The sequence below is a fragment of the Mustela putorius genome, unplaced genomic scaffold (genome assembly GCF_011764305.1).
Source record: "Mustela putorius furo isolate JIRA1106 unplaced genomic scaffold, ASM1176430v1.1 tig00003890_pilon_pilon_pilon, whole genome shotgun sequence".
Lineage (NCBI taxonomy): Eukaryota > Metazoa > Chordata > Mammalia > Carnivora > Mustelidae > Mustela > Mustela putorius.
In genome coordinates, this window is record NW_025422039.1 from 698069 (window position 1) to 722437 (window position 24369).

Sequence of the window (24369 nt, forward strand, 5' to 3'; positions counted from 1 at the left end):
TATTTCCTCCTCTAGATAGTTATGAAGCATCAGTCATGATGACTTTCAGTCCTCTGGTGAAAATGGCCTCTCACTGAAGCCAGTTTTCAATTAATAATTAAATGATCAAATTTACTATTTTTGGTCTGGTGGTTCCTGTAATATCAGCTTAACATCTAAACTTTCCAATGGTTGCCCAAAGACTGTAAAAACCAAATAAGCACCATCCTTAATTAGTTTAAAGGATCCCAAGGGGCCTGTGTATTTATTTCTGATTTGCATATACAGAATATCTTTATGATTCAGGCCTCTGGTCCTGTCAGTGTGGTGGCACTGGGAAGTTTATAAGCATCAGAATGGAATATCTCAGTGTCTAAGATGAATTTATTTCCATTATACTTAATTAAAAAAATTAATAACTTAGACTATCATAAGCAACCATTGTAAAATTATAAATATCAAATGTATTTACTATAGTCAGATCATTCTTTGCAGATTTAACTTAAATTTTTAAGAGCATGGCAATCAACTGAGAGGTTCTTTCTTGTGGCTGTTGCTACTCTGATTGTACACAATACATCATTCATTAAATATTACTTCATTTTACTATCTGATTTCATACCCATCCCTAAGGCAGGGTTCAGACAGCATGGTTTGTCAATGTTCCTTCTGAAGGATTATCTATGCCTATTTTCTGTTGAAAGCCGGCATCCCAGAGGCATCTAGGTGGCTCAGTTGGTTGGGCCTCTGCCTTTGGTTGGGCGCATGATCCTGGGGTTCCTGGATTGAGCCCTGCACCAGGCTCCCTGCTCATAGAAGAGCCTGCTTCTCCCTCTGCCCCTCAGTCCTCTTGTGTTCTCTCTGTCTCTCTTTTTCTCTCAAATAAATAAATAAAATCTAAAAAAAAAAATAAATAAAGTCAACATCTCAGCTTCTTTCCTGGAATTTCTTTTGACTTTGTATATGTTGGAGAACAGATTAATTCACTTCAGTTTAGGATATTATGATGTAAATTGTGGATTGTATAAAATATGGAGGATTATAATAATGATGACAATGATTCTTCCTATATAGTAGTTGTAGCTTTTTGAAAATTTGGTGCAAGATCTGGTGTTGGAAGACATATTAGACAACTTGATTATATGATTAAAATGTCCTTGGTCTATATTATGGTACCTGGAGGTTGAAAAGAAGGTGGTCTGTCTTACCTCCCTATTTTGCCCAGCAGTCTTTGAGCTTTCAATATTCTTACAGAAAAGTAAAACTATCTGAACCCTTATGGCTCCTACCAGGGATTTTGTATGTAGCTGATCGTTGCATCTACCTGATGTATAAGGTAGTAAGACAACAGTCAGTACATAAATTTTCTTTATTTTTATTATTTTTAAAGATTTGGCTTACTTATTTTAGAGAGACAGAGAATGTGAATGAGGCAAGGAGCAGAAGGAGAAGGACTAGCAGACTCTACAATGAGCATGAAGCCCGACATGGGGCTTGATCTCACGCCCTCCAGATCATGACTTGAGTGGAGAGTAACACCTGAGAATTTGTTTAAGAAGAAAGGCTGTGATTCAGATCACTTCCCTAAGAAAAGGCATAAACACTTTATCTTTACATTGATTTTCCATCCAGCCATGTTCATCCTCATTGCCCCTCCTAGGAATTTCCTTTTTTTTTTTTTCCTTCCAGGGCCCCTGGCTAAGGATTTGCCAGCTAAGGTAGCCTTCCTGTCTGCCAACGTGGTGAGGTCCAGTTAGCAATCTGTCCCGAGGCACCTGGGATCCCTGATGGGTCACAGGCACCATATTGAAATTGACACAGGAGTCCTGAACTTCTCCTTTAACCTGTGACTCAGGAGGACCATAGCCAGGGACAAGGGCTGCTGGGACCTCTCCGGGCCCCCCGTGGTCAGCTGTTCTGCTGCCTTGAATGCGAAGGGAGACCTGCCTGGACTAGGCGCTGATGGGGGGATGGTGATCCCAGGGCCCCCTGTTCTCTTTCATGCTATCCTTGCAGCTCAACTGTTGTCCTGTTGCTGTGTTCCTCTGAGAAAATCGGGGGAGTGGGCTTTGCTCTGACATGTTCACGTGCCATCCTTTGAATGCCCCCCCCCCACTGTGCTGCTCATCACATCATGTGACGCTCAGGCCTCCCCATTTTTGCATTCATTACCATACTCTGTTTCCTACAGCAGGTAATGGGTCCACGACTCTTTTCATCAGAGTCTCTCATGGCATGATTACGAACAGTTAGGAATTAAGCCATACAGTGTCCTTCAAGAGAATGAAAATTTTAGCATCAATGGAATTTTCTTTCTTTTTCCCCAGAGGCATTTGGCTGACTGAGCAGTCACAAATGGGTGGCTAATTTAGTTGTCATGGTTTTGTCTTCCGAGTAGCGCCCCCTGCATTTCCTGACATGATCCTCCACCATACTGGATTTTTTAAAAAGGAGACATTGCCTTGAGAGCCTGCAGCTGAGCTCCTGTCGGGAGCAGTGGGCTGGCCTGGTCTCCTGCCCTTCTGAGGCCCTAGGCTTCCCACGGGTCTGCCCACAGCAGAGGGAGGTGCTCCTGTTCCGAGGGCATTGGAGGTGATCTGATATCCTGTCTGTTCTGTGTGAGTCAGGGGGCCACTGAGAGGATGACCTTCTAGAATTAGGGCACGTCCCAGAGCCGCACTCCTTGTAAACACAGAGATTTTACAGGACATGAATGAGCTCTGTCGCACATTTTATTCGGTCATAAATGAAGGATTTATGACCTGTTTGGATCGTGATAGGCTTGTTGGGCAATTCTTGTTCTGTTTCCACAGTGGGAAATCGGCAGAACCGTCTCATGTTTTGCCAGGGCAGAACTTCCAACGAGTTGGAGCTGAGAGCCTCCGGTCAGATCTCAGTGGGTCTCCACTACATGTTCAGGAGTCTGTGTGAGGACAGCAAAAGACAAAACACACAGGACTGACCCATTTTTGTCTGTTTTATGCAAACAGAGCTGCAGTCAGAACACTTGGTGCCTAAGGGCATGGAAATCCGTCCCTGGGGAGGTCACACGTGAATGCCTGTAGGGCACTTTCTCTTCCTCAAGATCACTGGCACTTAAAGCAAATTCAGGGTGACAGGTGTGCATCGAGCACGTATTTTCATTTGACTTCCGAAGGGTTTACCAAGCCATTTCAGGCATTGCACGTAGGAACCTGGCTCGCAATGAGACAGCTGTGGTAAGCGTTCGTCTCCGGGTGCCCTTCATGGGAAATGTCATCTTCTCCTGGCTGAGGCTCCTAGTGCAGTGCAGGAAGCACACAGGCAGGGGAGCTGAGGGCCTCGAGGCAGGGTTTCTGGGCCTACTCCATCCTGATCCCCGGAAGGCTACCTGAACACAGCTGGTGCTACCTCTTGAGGAACCAGAGTTGCAGCAAATGCCTTAATGCCTTCATTAACAGCAGCATCTGACCCAGGCTTCAGCGCGTTCAGCCCTAGGACACCTGAGTGGGGAGGTCAGGAGGACCTCAATACCATCGCCAGAGCCTGTCTGCCTGCTGGCCCATCTTTCCTGAGGATGCCCATCACCTAACTGGGAACACCTGTTGCCTTCCTGGGAACACCTATGACCTTCCTGGGGATTCCTGTCATCTTCCTGGGGCAGGCAGTGATGGGCTCCTGCTTCTCTCCTGCCCTTCCCACTCCTGCTCGGCCCTGCTTAGAACTCAGAGTAAATGAGGAAAGAACACCATTGCTGGATGTGATCCCCTCCCAGACAATGGAGTATTGATTGCGGGGGGGGGGCACTCCCCTTGGCAACAATTGTAGCAGAGCCATTTACGTGCTCGGCATAGACACTCTGAAGATGGGTAGGTCTGTTCACTTCCAACTAACTTGACTTCTGCTCTGTGGGTACCTTTTCTCCCTCCAAATTCAAGTTAGTTAACACATAGTACAGTGTTAGTTTCAGGCTAAAGTTCAGTGATTCGTCATTGCGAATGACACCCAGGGCTCATCACATCGCGTGACCCCCTTTGTTCCCATCACCCCGTTACCCCATCCCCTGCCCACCTCCCCTTCCAGCCACCCTGATTTCCTGGAGTGAAGAGTCTCTTACGGCTGCTCTCATGCTTGCTGAAGCTTGAAGAAAGCATGAAGTTTGGTTCTTCGCCCCCGGGGTCATGTTCTCTGCATAAAGCCAACAGTTCACATGAGCATGTGTTCCGTGAGCACCAGGGGCTGTGGTCACTGTCATCACCATTAGTGGACAGAGCAATTCAGGCCCCGCTGAGAGTTTCCTAGCCAACCTTTCCTCTCCCCAAGGAAGTGTCCCTGCCGCTGTCAGGGCCACTAAAGCGGGGGCAAGCAGTCACACAGGATTAACTAGAGACAAAAACGTTCCAACAGATCAATTTAAATACAGTCTGACTTGTGGTCAGCAGACAATCTTGAATAAGTGAGGAACTGCAGAGGGATGTCTGTACAAGGGGCCGAGAGTGGAAGGGGGCCAAGCTTTCATCCAACACCCTCACAGGGACCTCAAGTGCTCTGTCTTCCTCATTGGCAGGGCAGGGACTGTCACGCTGGTCCCTCTTGCTAGGTGTGGGGCTTGTGGGGTCCCACATGGGGTTCTGGGTGAGGTCCTTGGCCCATCACGCATGCATGACAAGTTTGACTTTCTTTGCCATCTTACCTTTGTCTCGGAAGTGCAGGCAACAGACCTTCAGTGATAAGGACACTGGAAATCTCAGCGCCAGGGCTGTGGCCCCTCATGCACCTGGAAGCTGCGGTGGGGACAGTGGTTGTAACAGCGACTGTCATCCAGCACCCGGCAGCCCGTGGGAGGGACGACCCTGGGTGCTGCACATGTCCTCCTGCCATGCCTCCCTCACTGCTGCAACACACAGCTAGCACACTGTCCCCAGGAGGGAGAAGGATGTTCTGTGTGGGGTGACCTTCCAGGCTCTGCAGTTTGCTCTATGCAGGTGGGGCCCCCAGATAGGTTTTCCTTGGTACACATTGTGACACTGTATTCAGGAAGGGGCAGAGGTAGGAGAGAGGCAGGTGGTGGGGGCAGGAGATGCACACTCCCCCTGCACATTGGCCCTCAGCAGCGATCTGGGGCCATGGGGACCTTGTTATCCTGCTGGAGCAAACCGCCCCCGGCATAGCAGATTCTGCCGTTCCATGCCTGTCACCCCCCCCCCCAAGTTCATCAGATGGCTTGACGTGCATGCCAGAAGCATGTCCTCACCGCAGGTCAGGATGAGATGTTCAGGGTCAGTTACCTGTGGGTGGGGGAGGCTGGTTGGCAGGTAGGCAGCTGCACCTGTGGGAGAGGCTGGTCCCAGGGCAACATGCCGATGGCATCGTGATCTGTTTACTGATTTGCTTCCCCGCACGGGTGACGCCATGCTGGTGATACTTCCTGGCCTCGAGAGAGGTTAAAATTCATGGGGAAAGATGGCAAATACCAGCAAGGGTATCATCAGTACCTTCTTCAGAACTCTGCTATGAACTAGGATGAACCCAGATACAGAACATCAGTAGTCCCTCAGAGATCTAATGTGATCTGCAGGAAATTTCGAATGTGAAATGTCCATGTTAAAACGATCTGCTGAATGCCAACACCTAATTTTTAAGGTTATTTTTGGGACAATTATAAAAATCATGCCTGGCTGCCAGGAAATGTCCCTTGGACTGTGAGTGGCTCTCAGCTAGAATACAGAAGGACTTTCAGTCATCAGCTGTGAGCGGGGCCCTCGGACAAAGCAGCAGAACCAATCTTGTCACGAGAGGCAAGGAAAGGTGGCAGAACTGGTATGGGCTGAGGACACAGAGGAGACTCGATGTGTAAACAGCCTCGTGGTGCTGAGGAATGGGGTCAGTGAGGACACTGGGGAATCCAAGTACCGTTTTTCATTGCATTAATACTGTACCCGTGTAAATACCTTCATCCTGATAAAAGCCCCATGATGATGTAGGATGTTAACCATGTAGGATGTAGGGGTGGGTACCAGGTAAAAAGGAGACAAGAATCCCCTTTACTACATTTGTATTTCTTTGGGCAATTGGAAGTTATTTCAGAAGAAAAAGTTAAAATGCATTATAGAACAACCCAAAATGCAGCACATTTTGGATTCTGGGTCAAAGAAAAAGGCATTGTGCTTGCGGTACATTGAGAGGAAAATTTGGAATACTTGAATGAAGATTCAGTCTGGGAAATCTGGGTAGAAAGAAATGAGAAAGAACCTGGGTTCTCCTGAAGGCTGTGCTTGAACACGTGTGGTGAAGGGAGGACGTGGTGAAGAGACGTCCGTGCCCACCCCCTGGGGACACCCCCAATCCTGGAGCAAGCACCCCACTTTCATTTCCCTCCCAGTCATCCTGGGACCATGTCACACACTTTCTGACATACACCCAGCCCTACAGGCCTTAGCAAACCCAGTGTGGGGGTCTGTAAGAGCCCTTCATGGGAAGACGTTCAATGCGGTCTAATGCTTTAGGCCTCATTATGAGAACCTCAAGCAAGGTGTCCGACAGTGGGGAAAATTGTTTTCCAAAACCCCTCTTATCATATTACAGGTGACCTCTATGATTTGTGTTTTCTGGACACAGATAATTGGCAAAATATCAGTTTCAGAAGGTGTTTCAAGCTTATTTTCCCATTTTTTAATTATTAATTTAAAACCAGAAATTTCAATGTGACATCTAATTCCACTTTCAAAACCCATGTTTCTGGGACCTGGAAGAACAAAATATGTCCCAACAGAGCCTCTGGGAGCCTACTCTGAGTCTGTGTCTCATCTGTTTCTCACTGGACATGACAAAGCCTTGTGATTTCTGCTCTGCACCTGTTGTCTCAGAAACCTAGAACATCCTTGTTATTCACTCGCTCTGTGTTCTCCCTCAAGCTCCTTGCTGCCCCTCAGGCTCTCCCTCCCTGTGCAGGAAAACCTTCACGTCCACCCCTGTCGCTCTGCATTTCAGATGGTTCTTCAAAATGCCTGTTTCTCACATGAACCTGTAAGTGTATTGAATGTCGGCTTTGCCATCACCACCCTTCTTATCCCGTCATTCGGTACGGTACTTCCTCATGCTGGGATTCCAGAATTAAACTTTTCTAGTTCTACCACAGTCTGCTTGTTTTCCTTCAGGTCCAGCCAAAGGTATGTCATACATACAGGCCGGTGCAGACACTAGTCTCAAGCAGGGATGCGGTGACCTGGTGTTTGGTCAGCCACCTGTTGCCTGAGACTGCTGGACACCCGAGAGTCAGGGATATGACTGAGAAATCAGAGCAATTCATGAGGAATGTAGGATTCGTCTCTTTACTTAACCCATGGTTTGAAGTGCGTGTGTGTCTGTTTTGATCATGGGGGGGTTATACGTTCTAGAATTTGGAACTTTGATTATTTTCTTAAGTTTTATTTATGATCTCTTTCTTCACAGGATGATGTAGGTATTAATGATTTCTTTCTTTTTACTACTTTCTCCTGCTTCTGCTTCCCCTCAAGGGGCTGGTGGCTGGTCTCCACTTGTGTCAGATAAATACCAGTGGCTGCAGGTCGACCTTGGAGAGAGAATGGAGGTAACAGCTGTGGCCACGCAGGGAGGGTACGGGAGCTCCGACTGAGTGAGCAGCTATGTCCTCATATTCAGTGACAGCGGGAGGAACTGGAAGCCGTACCGGCGAGAAGAAAGCATCTCGGTATGTTCCTTCCTGAGAGCCGTCTCTTGGTATGATTGTGTCAGTCATTGCCTGTTGCTGCGGATCTGTCAGACTGAGCACAGAGACAGAGCCCCCCAAAGTACTTGAGCATGTTTTCAAGTGAATATAAGATGTGTGTGGCCCTGTATGATCTATGTGCTAAGTCAAACAGCCCTGTGCTGCAGTGAAACACTGAAAACATCTCCCCATTGTTCCTGGACATAGTGTAAAATCGAAGGGGTGAGGTCATGTGCAGCCTAGTGTAGTGTCCCTCCCAGAGCCAGGGAGTCGGTGTCAGTTGTTCAGCCAAGTAAATTCATTCTTCCAAGTCCTCCGGTTAAGAGAGATTTCTGAAGTCTTCAGACACTGACACACACGTCATGGGCAGTCTCCATTTGGATGATGGCATGTTGAGGGACACATGTCTGGCTCCAGCAGGAACCTGGGCTCTTGTGTGGCCCCTTGTCATTCATGGAGGGGGGGTAGATCTCAGTGATTCTTTGGAGTCACAATGACTTAAACTCTCTTACACCAGGGACGTGCTTTCTGCTTCTGATTCCATACCCGTGCTCCTTTGAGAAGAATTAAATTTCACTCACCTGACCTTCTGAATATTAAAACATATGGACTTTATCAGATATGCAGAGTTTTGAGTCTTCAGATCATAGGGTGCCCTGAGGGAGGAGCTCTGAAGATAGAGTGGGATAAGCGTCTGCTGTGTTGCTGTTGGCCATTGGGGCAACAGGAGCAGGGCTGTGGCCTCAAGAAGATTTCTCAGGTAGAGAAAGAATTACTTTCTTCTTATTATTAAAAATATACTTGGGGCGTCTGGGTGGCTCAGTTGGTTGAGCTTCCCACTGTTGATTTTGGCTCAGGTTGTGATCTCAGGGTCCTGGGATCGAGCTCTCTGTTGGCTCCGTGCTCAGTGGGGGGTCTGCTTGAGATTCTCTCTCTCCATCTCCTTCTGCTCTCCCCTCTTCCCTGTTCCCACACACTCTGTCTCATAAATAAATAATTTTTTTTTAAAAAAATGCACTTTAGATGGTTGTCAGGGGCTAAAGGAAGGGAGGAATAGAGAATTACTGGAAGCTTGTGAAGTCCAGGTCACAGGCACATGTGTGTTTGTGGTTCAGGATATTTTTGAAACATGGCATCACCAGAAAAAAATCCCAAAATATTGAATTCAGATTTAAATGAACCATGGTTACTTGGTATAAGTAGAAAAATCATGAGACTGGTACACGGTTTTAGAATAAAGAGGTATAAGAACTGTGTCCAATCATAATAAGAACAAGTTGAATCAGAAATAAGGAAGTGTGTGTGTGTGAGGAAGTAGGCCCTCTGCTGAGTAGGCAGCTTGGCTGGAAGCTGAAGGGAAATTCACTGGACGCAGCCCCTGGGAGTTCAGTCACTAAGTCTATGCCAGTTTATTTCAGGTGTGGGTGCACACATTTACTATTCAGTTGATGACCCGACCGAACCAAGTCCCACCTTGCGCGGGCAGTTGCAGGGTCTGCAAGGTCAGACTGGGGTCTGGGCCAATGCCAGACTCACCAGGTCCAAGTGCAGCTCTGAGACCAGTCGGTTTATAGCAGAATGGGAGCAGCACTTGACAATTCCATTATCGGTCACTTCCTTGTACTCAGCCTTTTGGGGACATGGGTATCTTCTGCTTAACTGTACTGCTGCTCACCTACAGTGTATCGATCACCATAGCAGCCCCCTCTACCCTTCTGTGTGGATGGCGCTTAACCATTGTGGATGGCGATTGGATTTTCTACATGTTTCTTCCCTTCCTGGGCTCTGAGGGCCATTAGGTCAGGGACTGATCTCCAGGGAGGCCCAGGCCTATTATGCTTTCTCGATAAAGGGCTGTTGGGTTGCATTAAGGGAAAGTTGCTGTTCTCAAATAGGCCTCAACCAGATGTGTTGTTAACGATATGGAAACCTTAACCACCCGTGGGATGTGGCTTATGCAGTGGGAGGCTTTTGATGCCAAATATGAGAGTGAGAATTTTAACACTTCTTCCCCACAAAATTGTACAAGGATGATGCCTATTGAGTCTAAGGCGGTCTCCCATGTGCCCTTAAATGCAGGTCTCAGTAACAGCAGATAAATGCTGGATTCCATCCTGGAAATCTGTCCTTTTCCCTCCATCCTTCCCTCCTGCCCTCCCTCCCTTCCTCCCTTCCTACCTTCTCTGTCAATGACAATCCTCCCCAACCCGAAAACCTTCACTCTGTACTGAAGTTGCTTGGACACTCCGTGCATTCTTGCTCACTACTCTCTCTCGTCTCGCATACTACTCTCGTGTCCTGCACACTACTCTCTCGTGTCTCACACACCACTCTCTCATGTTTTGCACACTACTCTCTTTCACTCCACTCATTCATCTCATGACTATTTCACATTGGCTCTGGAGTCAGGGTCTCTGGCTTGTTTCTCTATCTTTTGTACCTACTTCATTGAAAGTATGATTTTTTAAAGTTCCTTGAAAGAGCACAAAAATAAAAATAAAAATAAATCCTTTTTGTGTTAAGCAAGAAAAGTGAACAATAAAAAAATTAAATTCTTACAGAAAAGTTTCTGCAGTAGCACAGTCATTGAATGGAAACGTCGTTGAGCTGAGTCTCAGGGAGGCAGAAGGCAGGGAAGCTCAGGGAATCTCCAGCAGAGTCTCCTGGAGATTCTTCCCCCCCCTTAAAACTCAGGCAGTGGAGCTTCAGAGGATGTGGTAACAACAGTTGGTCTCAGATGGAGGGACCGTCAACTCTATACTTTCTACAAGTTGCAGATACTGTAAATATACAGAATGCACAAGTGCGGTGTATACTTATGCATTCTGTATACGTACAGTATCTCTGCAAGTTGCAGAAATTGTGGCCGCCTACAGTTAGAACAGTTTTCCACCTTTGATTCAGAGTACATTTTGTAAATTTGTATAGACAAAGGCAGCAATGAAATAAATAATGGTATTTTGCAAAAGAGGATGACAGATTTTTAGTATTTAAAAAAATGTTAATGTAGCTGGTCTTAAAACTCCCAGATGGTGAGAATTTCTGATTAGCAATCCTCAAATTTCCAGCCAGTACTGCGGGGCATCAGTTGAGAAGCTGGAGGTCCTCTAAATACATTCAGATTTATCACCCTGAGAGGGCTGCTGGTGTGTTCCAGGGGTCTGCTAGCTTGTTCTGTAAAAAGGCAGATGACAAATGTTTTTAGTGTTGTAGACCATACAGTCTCTGTTGTAGCTCCACCCTTGTGTGAAAGCAGCCACAGGCATTGTGTAAGTGAACGAGCGTGGCTGTGGGCTAATAAAACTTTATTTAGAAAAACATGCACCAGTTGCATTTGTCTCTGGGCTACAGGTTTCTTGATCCCTGGTTTAGACCATTTTGTATCTGTCTAAGGCATGAGGTAGGGATCTGTGCTCATGGATTTTTCCAGATGGCTGCCTAGATGCTACAGTATCATTTACTGAGCAGTGTTATGCAGGGAACAGGATTAACATGGCAATCTGAAGGAGACCAGTGTTTTTCACGTTTCTGTCATGAGGTCTTATGGGTGACTTACCTTCATAATGGGTCATCTTACTTAGGTAAAAAGTAGTCTTTCCCCTTATTGTTTGTTTATCTCCAGATTAAGTTTTAAACTTCTACATCTGTATTATTTTAGAACTTGTGACAGAGATAATCAATCTGGGATTTCCTTTACCTTTTTTTTTTTTGAAGTGATAAAATTGTTCTTTTTTATTTTTTTTTTTTATTTTTATTTTTTTTTCAATTTATTTATTTTCAGAAAAACTGTATTCATTATTTTTTCACCACACCCAGTGCTCCATGCAATCCGTGCCCTCTATAATACCCACCACCTGGTACCCCAACCTCCCACCCCCCCGCCACCTCAAACCCCTCAGATTGTTTTCCAGAGTCCATAGTCTCTCATGATTCACCTCCCCTTCCAATTTACCCCAACTCCCTTCTCCTCTCGAACACCCCTTGTCCTCCATGATATTTGTTATGCTCCACAAATAAGTGAAACCATATGATAATTGACTCTCTCTGCTTGACTTATTTCACTCAGCATAATCTCTTCCAGTCCCGTCCATGTTGCTACAAAAGTTGGGTATTCATCCTTTCTGATGGAGGCATAATACTCCATAGTGTATATGGACCACATCTTCCTTATCCATTCGTCCGTTGAAGGGCATCTTGGTTCTTTCCATAGTTTGGCGACCGTGGCCATTGCTGCTATAAACATTGGGGTACAGATGGCCCTTCTTTTCACGACATCTGTATCCCTGGGGTAAATACCAAGGAGTGCAATTTCAGGGTCATAGGGAAGCTCTATTTTTAATTTCTTGAGGAATCTCCACACTGTTCTCCAAAGAGGCTGCACCAACTTGCATTCCCACCAGCAGTGTAAGAGGGTTCCCCTTTCTCCACATCCTCTCCAACACATGTTGTTTCCTGTTTTGTTAATTTTGGCCATTCTAACTGGTGGTTTTAATTTGAGTCTCCCTGAGGGCTAATGATGATGAACATTTTTTCATGTGTCTGATAGCCATTTGTATGTCTTGATGGGAGAAGTGTCTGTTCATATCTTCTGCCCATTTTTTGTTATGTTTGCCTGTTTCAAGTGTGTTGAGAATTTGAAGGGCTTTTTAAAAGCACTTATCCCACGTGACCTTAAAAGATGAACATGATGGGGTGCCTGGATGGCTCAGTGGATTAAAGCCTCTGCCTTCAGCTCAGATAATGATCCCAGGGTCCTGGGATCGAGTCCTGCATCAGGCTCCCTGCTCAGTAGGGAGCCTGCCTCCCTTCCTCTCTCTCTGTCTGCTTCTCTGCCCACTTGTGATCTCTGTCTCTCAAATAAATAAATAAAATCTTTTAAAAAAGATCAACTTATTAAGCCCTCCTTTCTATAAGTCTCTAAACTTACATTCTCAAGTTATGAAGTACATTCAGATAGAGAGGGAAATAATATAAGAGGCATAAAAATTAGAAATGAAGATAAATTATCATTGAATGTTCTTAGAGAACCATAGAAAATCTCCTGGGAAAAATAAAAAAATAATAAAATAACTTAGCGATGTATCTCTTCATGAAAGTCATTTCCAAAATTAATTAATTTTTCTTTGTGCCTATAAGTAATTAGTTAAATGATAAAGGAACCATGGACTTCATTTATAATAGAATAACAAACAAAATTGACAAGAAATGCTCCAAAAAAATACTTAAAACACCATAAAGGGCATCAAAGAAAAGTGATATTAATCCTTGTCCTTGGGTATCAAGACTTGATAGTGTAATGATGTATGATAAACACTCATCCTTAACTAACCCTGAAATAAAATAAAATGAAGGCTGTCTTCCTTCCTCCCTTCATCCCTCCCTTCCTTCCTTCCTTCCTTCCATCTTTCTTTCTATTTTATTTATTTGACAGAGAGAGAGAGAGAGAGAAAGAGAGAGAGACAGTGACAGAGGGAACACAACAAGCAGGGGGATAGGGAGAGGGAGAGCAGGCTTCCCATTAAGCAGGGAGCCCGATGCAGGCCTCGATCTCAGGACCCTGGGATCATGACCTGAGCTGAAGGCAGATGCTTAACCACTGAGCCACCCAGGTGACCCTAAAATGAGGTCTTTCTTTTATTTTAAAATGTTTGCATGCAGAAGTAGCCACAGCAATTGGTAAAAAGAATAGTATTAAAGGGAATTATTCCTATTAAGTTAGTAAAATGCCTTACAAAGCATAAATGTAGCTATTTGAAACTATTTAATAATAATATTGTTTATATTAGCACATTAATGCAAAAATTAGTGAAAAACATAATAGGGTTTGTTAATAAATATATTTACAGAATTAGCAAAAAATAAATGTGGCATTTCAAATTAGTGATGGAAAATGGATTATTCAATAGATGATACTGGGACAACCTGGAAAAAAAAATAAATTTGGATCCCTATTTTATACCTTAAATAGATACAATTTAAAATAAGTCAGCCACAGAGAAAGGGCTAGATGCAATTAGAAAATGTTTTGTTGGAAAGAGCATGCTAAGGAAAATGGGAAACCCAGATGCTACCAAAAAAAAAAAAAAATTGATAAATCAGATAAATTTAAAAATGATGTGGGGAAAAAAATTGCTGTGAGAACACACCAAACATAAATTGGGGAAAATTTAAATATATATGACAAAGAGCAAGTTTTCTTCATTTATAAAACATTCTTATAAATAAATGAGTATGATTTAAAAAATCATTTAAAAATGGGTAAAGAGGGACGCCTGGGTGGCTCAGTCATGAAGCATCTGCCTTCAGCTCATGTCATGATCTCAGGGTCCTGGGATCTAGTCCCAAATCAGGATCCTGCTCAGTAAGGAGCCTGCCTTTCCCTCTGCTTTAGCCCCTGCTTGTGTACATTATCTTTCTCTCTCAAATAAATAAATAAAATCTTTAAAAAAATTAAAAACTGGGTAAAGATAGGGACACCTGGGTGGCTCAGTTGGTAAGCATCTTCCTTCAGCTCAGGTCATGACCCCAGGGTCCTGGGATCCAGTCACACACAGGGCTCCTTGCTCCGTGGGGAGCTTGCTTCTCCCTTTGCCTGCTCTGCCTGTTCTGCCTGTTGCTCTCCATGCTTTGTCTCTCTCTCTCTCTCTCTCTCTCTCTGGTAAATAAATAAACAAATAACTAATCTTGAAAAGAAATGAGTAAAGATAGAAATAGGTTGTAAACAAAATGAAACAGAGAGTTTTATAAATGCATGAAAAGTTGTTCACTCTCACAATCCCTTGGAGGGCAATTTCCATAAAATTAAATAAAGGGGGTCCCAGACACCTGCCACATATTTCTAAAGATGACAGTCCAGAAGGATCCTCACCTTAAGTCCCCTCAGTACACTGTCTACACACCGAGTAGAAACTCCACTCCTGGGAACGAATACCACAGGGACACATGAGCGGCACAGAAAATGCCTGTGAGGACAGTCGTCACATCCTCACAGTCACAGTCCGGTTCTCTGCTGCTGATGAGTGCAGAGATAAAGCATGCTACAGTGCAGTATTGCATAGAATGCCTTTCTTTGAAAAGAGGGAAGTGAATCTATATATTGATAACAAGTTTTAGGAAATGCTGTTTTAAAATGAGGAGAAGTGATGCACACACTGTGCCCCCATCCGAAGTCCCGGAGATAAACATGCACATACACATGCATGTGTGCACATGCAGTAATTCTGGAAAGACACCTCAAATTAGTAATAGCATTTCTCAATCTGTGGAAGGGGCTGGGGGCTAAAAATACACAATAATTGTTATTTTTAAACTACATGTATATATTGCTATTCAATTAAATACTGGTGTTGAAAGGGTTTAAAAATACAAAAGTTAATTTCTATTGTGGAAAAAAGCACATAACATTAAATTTACTATTTTAATGGGTTTTAGGTGTTTAGTTAAGTATAATTCCTGGAGATAATTATATTAAGTTTATATATTAAGTATATTCATGTTGTTGAGCAACACATCTCTAGAAGTTTCTCATCTTGTAAAATGGAAGGAGGTCTGAACACACTGAACACCAAGTTCCCCTTCCTCCTCTCCCGAGCCCTCAGAAACCACATTTTCTAACTGTGTCTAGGACTCTGACTGCTTCAGGTGCTTCGTGTAAGTGGAATCCTATAGCATGAGTCTAGCTGTGGCTGGCTTGCTTCACTCAGCATAAGGTCTTTGAGGTTCATCCACGTTACAACGCAGGACAGGTCTTTCCTTGTAATGGCTGCATAATATCACATTGTTCTGATACACCATCTTTTCTTCATCTGTTGTGACGATCTGAATGTTTGTGTCCCACCTGATGTCACTGCTCTAACCCAAACCACCAATGGTGCTGATGGTATTAGCAGGTGGGACCTTTGGGAGGTGCTTAGGTCATGGGAATAGAATCCTCTAGAAGCAGATGATGCCTTATCAAAGAGGCTTGGACACATGTCTACCCCCTTCTGCCCTGTGAGGATGCAGGGAACGTGTGTGGCCCAGAAAAGGGTCCTCACTGGTCATGTTGGCACACCATCCCCATACTTCCAGCCTCCAGAACTGTGAGTGGTAATTTTCTGTCATTTAGAAGACGCCCAGTCTATGGTGTTTTGTTCTACCAGCCTGAATGGAATGAGATATCCCTTCATCCATCAATGGCCCCTTGAGTAGCTTCTACCTCTTGGATAATATGAATAATACTGCATTGAACATGGGTGTGCACCTGTCTCTTGGAGATCCTGCTTTGAAGTTTTTTGGACATATCCCCAGAAGTGTAATTGCTGGATATGGTGATTCAATTTAAGTTTTTGAGGAAGCTCCAAACTCTTTTCCTCGAGGGCTGCACCATTTTGCATTCCCACCAACAGTGCACAAGGGTTTTAATTTCTCATCTACACAGTGTGTTTCTGGGGTTCTCTTACCCTTGAGCTTTGTAAGGACAGGTAATCCCCAGTGGACCCTGAGCAGCCCCACATGTCCTTGTTGGGTATGCCAGGAGCACAAGACCCTGGCTGTGGTTAATGGAGGCCATTCTCAGGGTGTATCAGAATAGCAACCCTGAGAGCTGAGGGGCTGCCTCCCCAGACCCAGTCCAGGTTTGCTTCTGCTCACTCTACATGGATCCCCCCAAGCTCTGTGCTCTTGTCCTCTAAAGCCATAGGGCCCTTTGCATCTCTGTGGTTCTCAAGAAGGCATGACGTGGTGACCCCATATTCACAAAGCCATGCCTTCTCTGTTGGATGAACGGCTTCCAAAATGGTGTCATTCCTGGCTGTTTTCCTGGATGATTGTGACTTCCATGATGCCAGTCTCTCCCTGATGGCATTTGGAAACTTCCAGTTACTGACTTCTTTCTTCCATGGTGCTCTGTATTGGCCTTTCTCCCCGGATTACACCCTTGACATAAACTGTATCGATTCTAAGATCTACAGGCTAATGGCTACAAGGCATATCATATCATTTGTGCTGTTTTTATTACACATAAAAAATAAAAATATGCTAGCTACTTATTTGAGATTTTCAGCTTAAATGAGGATTTAGGCTTGAGTGTCCTTCTTGTAAATAGAATCTTAAGTCATCTCCACTGTGACTATATTCCTAATATAGGCTTTTTGATACTATAGTATAGTAAAAATATTCTACTATATAAATACTCTACTATAAATACTATTAGGTGATTTTCATCTTGCATGTAAAAGGGCAAGCTGACTCTGGATTTAGGGTACAGAGGCCCTTGTGTATGGAGATGAGCATGTTTGTCTGTCTTGTTCCTGTCCACCAGCTGAGCTCCACACCCAGAGACACCAGATCTCCTGCCATTCATAGTCACTGTGATGCTGTGCTGTGCTCAGAACTCTTTTTACTTTGTTAATGGCATAATCTTTTTTTCTCATGCCCTTGAGGAGAAATCGGTTAAAACTATCAAAACAGCCCAGTTTTGAAAAAAGAGTCCAAGGTCAGACACCTTTTCCAGGAGGAGCGGTAGCAAGAAACAAGAAGGGTAGGCAGCGGATGTCCCTGACCTTTGCCTGGAGTCACGTCTGTGACCAAGAGACAGAAGTTTAAACTCCTCCCCATTTGATGTGCTTTAGGCAAAGGCACTTTATTTGGATTTGATCCCGTCTTCTATTGTGTATTTTTTAATGGTCTTAATCATTCAAACCCAAGTGGCTTATTTTCCTTTCAGAGTTTTGATCACTGTAACAATTCAATAGCCTTCTTTCTTAAAAGAGAGAAGAAAATTATCAGGACCATGGAAAGAGACCCTTGGGGAGCTCAGTGCCTTCTGCAGCAAGAGCTTCATTATTGGAAGTTCCCACTGAAGGAAGATTCAGACCCAGCACAAGCTCCTATTTCCTGGGAGGAAACTTGAGGGTTAGCAGAAAAGTGTCTCAAAATGGAAGGCGAAGTTACTGTGGTAGTGATTTTTTCTGTATGCCCCCAAATAAAAAAGTGAAATGCTCAATGCATTCATCACCTTGTCAAAGATTTTCTACCCTTAAATTAAATAAATCCATTAATCGATTATTAAGGAGGCACACAGTGATCTCCTCGCTCTCTTGGAAAACCTGCCTCTCAGACCCTCCTGGGCACCTTGAGGTGGGAAGGAATTAAGTCTATCCCTGTAAGATTTTCCTAGGTACTCTTACTAAGTACCTCAGGCTCAACACAACAGAAATTTATTCTTGCATGAGTCTGGAGGCTAGAAGTAAAAACTCAATCTGTTGTCAGGACCCTGCTCCCCCCAAAGGTCTAGGGGAGAATCTTCCATGTCCTTCTAATACTTGATGTCGTTGGTGATTCTTGGGGCCCCTGGCTTGTAGATGAATCACTGCAACATCTGCATCTATCATCGCTTGTCATCTTCCATGTGTCTTCTTGTTGTCTCGCCTCTGCTCTCATCTCTCTTGTTATAAACCACCCAGTCAGACTGGATTAGGGCCCATCCCAGTGACCTTAACTTGACTGTTGCAAAGACCAGATAGCAAATAAGGTCACATTCACAGGTCCCAGAGCTGGGATTACAACACATCCCAACATGACAATGGCCAGGAAAGACAAAGGTGGCTGTAGTAAAATGATAGTTATTGGACCGGAGGAGAGAGACTTTCTCATTTTGTCTGTTGTGAGCATTTTTTATAAGGCAGGAAGAACAATAATCTGGAATTGATAGAGAATTGAAGAAAAATGCTTTTGAAGAACGTGAGAAGATAAGCAAAGGGCACCCCAAGTGTAACATGTAGTGGGACCCAGAGAGGGAAGCCGGTGTGTGAGCCAAGGTGATGCCCGGGGGCTGGCACCCAACATTTAGTGAGCGTTTACTATGAGCCAGGCATGGTTTCAAGCATCCCAGGTGCTTTATGTCATTTTGTCTTGTTCAGCTGGTGTCTTCACGTTGCAGAACGTATAACAATGGTCACTTTCAGTGATACCCTTGAATAGTGTTATAAATGATCAACATAGTCCTTTATTTTCCTTTTCGCTCTTGTTCTTGTTACCTGATTTGAGATCCATTCCCGGCACATGCAGAAGAAAGCCTTACAGAACAGGGGGAGGAGGCATGAGAGGAAGGACATGCCCTTGGTGAGGTAGAAGCAGATCTGTGTCCCCCAAGGCTTGGATTTTGCAGGTGAAGGTGCACCCAAGGACAGTGGTCAGGAGACATCTGGGCACTTGCTGCCCTCGGGATCCTCTGTGGCATACCAGAATGATGTGTTTTGGCTGCCGTCCCAGCCCTGCCTGGCTCGGTTCCTAGAGCTCTGCCATCTTGTTCAGAGTTCCCCCACAGTGCCTCTGCTAATGGTTTCTCTGGTGGGAGTGAGATGCAGAGCAGGCATGGCAGTTCCCTCCAGGTTTGAGTGCCAGCAAAGAGAGCTGCTCAGTGTTGGGAAAACCCATTGCCTACCTCATCCCAGGATGGGGACTTGCTCAGCATCTTGGGGCATCTTGGTTCAGGAAAATACAAGGCAGTGAAGACAGCCATCCCAGAAGTCTCTGGTTTTCTGTGGCCCTGAGCTCAGTTCTCTCTGTCTTTCTGGCTTTCATATCCTTTCTCTCTGAAGCTGCTGTCTTAGGAGATCCTCCTTTCCAGCCCTTATACCTCTTGTTCTCTGGATCACTCCAAACCTAGAGCCTGATCCTGAGGAACTACGGTGAGCCAAGCATGAATCAGAAGGATCAAGAGATTAGGAAAGGGGATGTAGGGGAGAGACAGCTGGAAGTTCCAGGCTCCATCACCACATGCAGAGCCTCAGACGCCTGCCACTTGACTGCCAGTCTCCCCGCAGCTCCCCAGGCAGAGGGCTGGACAGCACCCCAGAGCCAAGGCTCTCCATTCATCAATTCCATGTCATTTTCAACTCTCATTTTAAGTTTCTCCTTCACACTTTGTGGCTGAATGTGCTTCGGTTTTGCTTTCTGCTTCTTAATCCTGATGTTAGCATTGTAACTCCCAAGCTATACTTTTTTTTTTTTTTTTTTTTTTTTAGACATTTTATGTTGTTTGTGGAAGACGGATTTTATTACCTCGGTCCTGCTTAGCTTATCAGGCAGCCTAGTGGGATTATCGGGAGATGATCCCACTCCTGCTTTGCAGTCCCCAAGAAGCCTAATGGGGACAGGCTCACAGACAGCTTTCTGGGAGAGGCTGCCACCTGTTCTTGGGGCAGGGGTCAGTTTCAGTCAGACCTGGCTGCTCAGCTGTACGCCCTGCCCCCATGCAAATCATAAGGGGGTGGGAAGGGAAGTCTCTGCTTTTATCCTAATGGAGTCATGGAAAAAACTTCCTGTGTTTCACTGCTCTGTTTGGATTAATGAGTCAGATTCATTACCCTGAAGATAAAAGGTGTTGGTGGCAGCTACATCTAGGTTAAGAGACTGGGCATTCTGAGCGCCTGGGGGGCTCAGGTGGTGAAGCATCTGCCTTTAGCTCAGTAATGATTCTGGAGTCCTGGGATCCAGCCCCGCCTCAGGCTCCCTGCTCAGCGGAGAGGCTGCTTCTCACTCTCTCCTGTCCCGGCTCATGTGCTCTCTTATCAGTGTATGCATATGCATTCTCTCTCTCTCAAATAAATTAATAAAATCTTAAAAAAAAGAAAAAAAAGAAAGAAAAAGAAAGAAAAAAAAAGAAACACCAGAGTGGGAATATTGGGGCCCTCACCATGTGGAGTTGGTGGTGGGTATATTCCCACTGTGTGAGAACAGGTGAGAAATTGTGCCAAGCATCCTGACACTCTGTGACTCCAAACGAGGCATTATGGCAAGTGGGTCCCATGTCACTGCCATGATGTTGGGGGTGGGCATTGTGGCTGATGCACAGGGTAACCAGGAGATCTGCACTGGGGGCAGGGTTGAGTGGGGTTCCCCATCACCCCAGGGAGTGTATGTGCAGGAATTGGGTTTCTCACTTCATCACAAATCAGGCTTGGTCTCATTCACGTTAATGAAAGTGCACTTTTTGTTTAAATATTTCTTATTGTGGTAAAACAGACATAACATAGAAGTTAACTTTGTAACTATTTTTAAGTAGACGGATCAATGGCATTAGCATTTTCACATTGTGGTCTCTCCAGAATCCTTGCCATCTTCCCGAATGGAAACTCATTGCCCTCTAGGTACAAATTCCCCATCCCTCCCTTTCTCCAGACCCTGGCAACCGCCCTTCCACTTTCTGTCTCCATGAATTTGAGTCATCTGGGTACTTCATCTAAGTGGTGTTGTAGCATTTTTGTCCTTTTCGTGACGGGCAGATCTCATGTAGCATAATGTCCTCCAGGTCCATCCATGCTCGGGGTGTGTGTCTAATTCTGAAGAATGTTCTACGGCATGTATATGACAGTTCTGCTCATCTCTTGAGGGATCCATGGACTTTTCCACCTTTTGGCTGTAGTGAATAAAGTTGCTGTGAATTTGGGTGAACAAATATCTCTTTGAGACCTTGTTTTCAGTTCATTTGGGTGTATACCAACAAGTGAAAATCCTGGACTCTGTGATAATTCTATTTTTAAGTTTTTGAGGAACTGTCTGCTTTGCTGCGTTATATTTCCACCAGCGCAGCATGGCTCCAACTCATGCTCATCAACACATCTTATATTCCATTAAAAAAATAGGCAGAGCGTGTGAGGTGGTGTCTCACTGTAGTTTTGATTTGCATTTCCCTGATGACTTCTGATGTTGTGCATCTTTTCATGTGCTCATTGGGCATTTGTATATTTTCTCTGGATAAATGTCTATTGAAGTACTTTGTGCATTTTAAGTCAAGGTGTTTGATTTTTTTTGTTGTTGGGATGTACAAAGTTCTTTATGTATTCTGGATATGAGCCCCTAATCAGATAGAGAATTTGCAGATATTTTCTGTCATTCATGGGTTGCCATTTCACTCTGATGATGGCATTTTTTTATACACAAGAGTTATAAGTGTTGATGTATTTGAATTTATCTATTTTACCATATGTTATCTGTGCTTTTAGTGTCCTAGCCAAGAAATCATCATCAAATTTAATGTGATAAAGCTTTTGTCCTGTTTTTCTTCCCTAAGAGTTTTTATAGCCCTAGGTCTTATGCTGAGAATTTTGATTCATTTTGAGTTAATTTTTGTCCACAGTATAAGGTGAAGGTCCATTTTTATTCCTTTGCATACTGTTATCCAATTTTCCTAGCCTCGGTTGTTGGAAAACCGCCCTTTCCCTGTTGAGTAATCCTGGCACCCATTTTGAAAATTATTTGTAGATCCCTTTGCAAAGCATTAACATCTTAAAAATATCAAGTTTTCCAAAACACGAACATGGTATAGCCTTCCAGTTATAAGTGTATTCTTTCATTTCTTTCAGCAGCATTTCATAGTTTCCAGTGTACAACTCTACTACCACTTGGTTAAGATTATTCCAATGTATTTTATTCTTTTTGATGTTGTTACACATGAAATTGTTTTCTTAGTTTCCTTTTTCAATTATTCATTGCTGGGATATTGAATTGCAACAGATTTCTGTATGTTGATTTTGGTCAACTATCATTGATTAATTCTAAAAGTGTTGTTGTTTTCCTGGAATCTTCAGGGTTTTCTACATATACGATCATGCCATCTGCAAACAGATATTTTTACTTATTTCTTTCCAATTTGGATTCCTTTTCATGCCTAATGGTTCTGGCTTGTACTTCCAGTATTATGTTTAGTAGAAGTGACAAAATCTGGCATCCCTGAATTGTTCCTGATTTTAGTGGAAAAGCTTGTAACCTTTCCCTGTGGGGTGTGATGCTCACTGTGTGTTTTTCATATAGCTCTTATTATGTTGACATAGTTTCTTCTATTCATAGTCTGTTGATTGATTTTATCATGAAAACATGATGAATGTTGTCAAATGCTTTTTCTGAATCAATTGTGATGATCATGTGACTTACCCTTCCTTTTGTACTGTGACCTATGATACTAAATGTTTCTTGTGTATTGACTCATTCTTGCATTCCAGGAATTAATCGCACTTGGTAATGGTGCATAATCCTTTTCATATGCTACCAAATTCAGTTTGCTAGTATTTTGTTGATGATTCTTGCACTGGTCTTAACCAGGGATGTTGGTTGGTAGTTGGTTTTTTTTTTTTTTTTTTTTTTTTTTTTTTTTTTTTTTTTTTGTAGTATCTCTTGATTATGGAGTAATGCTGGCCTCATTGAATGAGTCAAGGGAGTTCTCTCTCCTCTTCATATTTCTGGAAATGTTTAAGAGGATTGGTGTTGGCTCTTCTTTGAATATTTGGTAGACATCACCAGTGAGGCTATCAAGTCTGATGCTTTTCTTTGTAAGGAGACCTGATGACTGATTCAGTAGCCTTACTTGTTATGGATCTGTTCATATTTTCTATTTCTTTTGGGTTAGTCTTGGTGAAATTTCTATTTCTAGGAATTAATCCATTTCATCTCAGTTATTCAATTTGTTACAATACAGTGTTCACACTATTCTCTTATAACCCTTCCCTATCTATAAAATCTGTCGTAATGACCAACTTTCATTATTGCCTTTAACTGTTTGAGTATTCTCTGTTTTTTAAATTAGTTGGTGCCGCTAAGGGCTTGTCAGTTTTTGATTTTTGAAGACTCAACTCTTGATTTTGTGGATTTTCTCTGTTTCTATCTTCTATTTTGCTTACCTGTTTTGTTTATCTTATTTTTATTCTCTATTTTGCTATGTCTATTTTGCTAATTTTTATTATTTTTTTCTTTCTGCTAGCTTTTGATTTCACTTGTTTTTTTTTTTTTTTTCTAGTTCCTTACAGTGTAAAGTTAGGTTGCTGACTTTGAGATATTTCTTCTTTTTCAATGTAAGCATTGACAGTTATAAATTTCCCTATTAGCACTTCTTTTGCTACACCCCATAAGTTTTGCTAGGTTGTGGTTTCATTCCCATTTTTCTCAATAAATTTTCACATTTCCTTTGTGATTTACTCCTTTAAGGTTATGTTCAATTTCCACATATTTGTAGATTTTCCAGTTTTCCTTCTGAAACCTTTCTGGTTTCATTTCATTTTGATCAGAAAAGATATTTTTCACGATCCCCACCTTTCTAAATTTTTTAAGACTTGTTTTATGGGCTAACATCTGGTCTATACTGGAGAATGTTCCATGTCTTTTCGAGAAAAGATGTGTATTCTACTCTTGTTGGATGAAGTATCTTGTAAATCTCTGTTGTGATCAATTGGCTTATAGTCTTATAGTCTTGTTGAGGTCCCCTAATTTTTACTGATCTTCTGTCTGATTATTCTGTTTGTTATTGAAAATGTGGTATTGAAGTCTCCTTCTTTTATCCTAGATCAATCTATTTCTCCCTTCAGTTTTGTCAGTTTGATATGTAGGTGCTCTGATGTTGGTTGCACATTTATTTATAATTCTTATATCCTCTTGGTGAATTGACCTCTTATCATTGTATAATGTTCTTCTTCATTGCTTGAAACACTTCTTGCCTTAGTCTGTTTTATCTGATATTAGTTTACCCAACCCTCGTTCTTTTGGTTACTAATTGCATGGAATATCTAGTTCTACCTTTTTTACTTCCCAATCTTTGTTTGTGTTCTTACATCTAAAATGAGAATGTTATAGAGAGAATAAAGTTGGATCCTGGTGTTTTTGTTTTTGTTTTTTCAGAGTTTTCCATTTATGCTATTCTTTTTTTTTTT

The 24369-nt window shown here is 43.3% G+C and overlaps 1 protein-coding gene across 1 annotated transcript in view; it reads left to right on the forward strand.

The window, feature by feature from the left end:
* LOC123388156 (contactin-associated protein-like 3) overlaps positions 1–24369 on the forward strand; it is a 148536-nt gene that overhangs the window by 28169 nt on the left and 95998 nt on the right. The window contains 1 exon segment of the mRNA XM_045067369.1: positions 7476–7669. Within this exon segment, the coding sequence (XP_044923304.1) occupies positions 7476–7669 (194 nt within the window).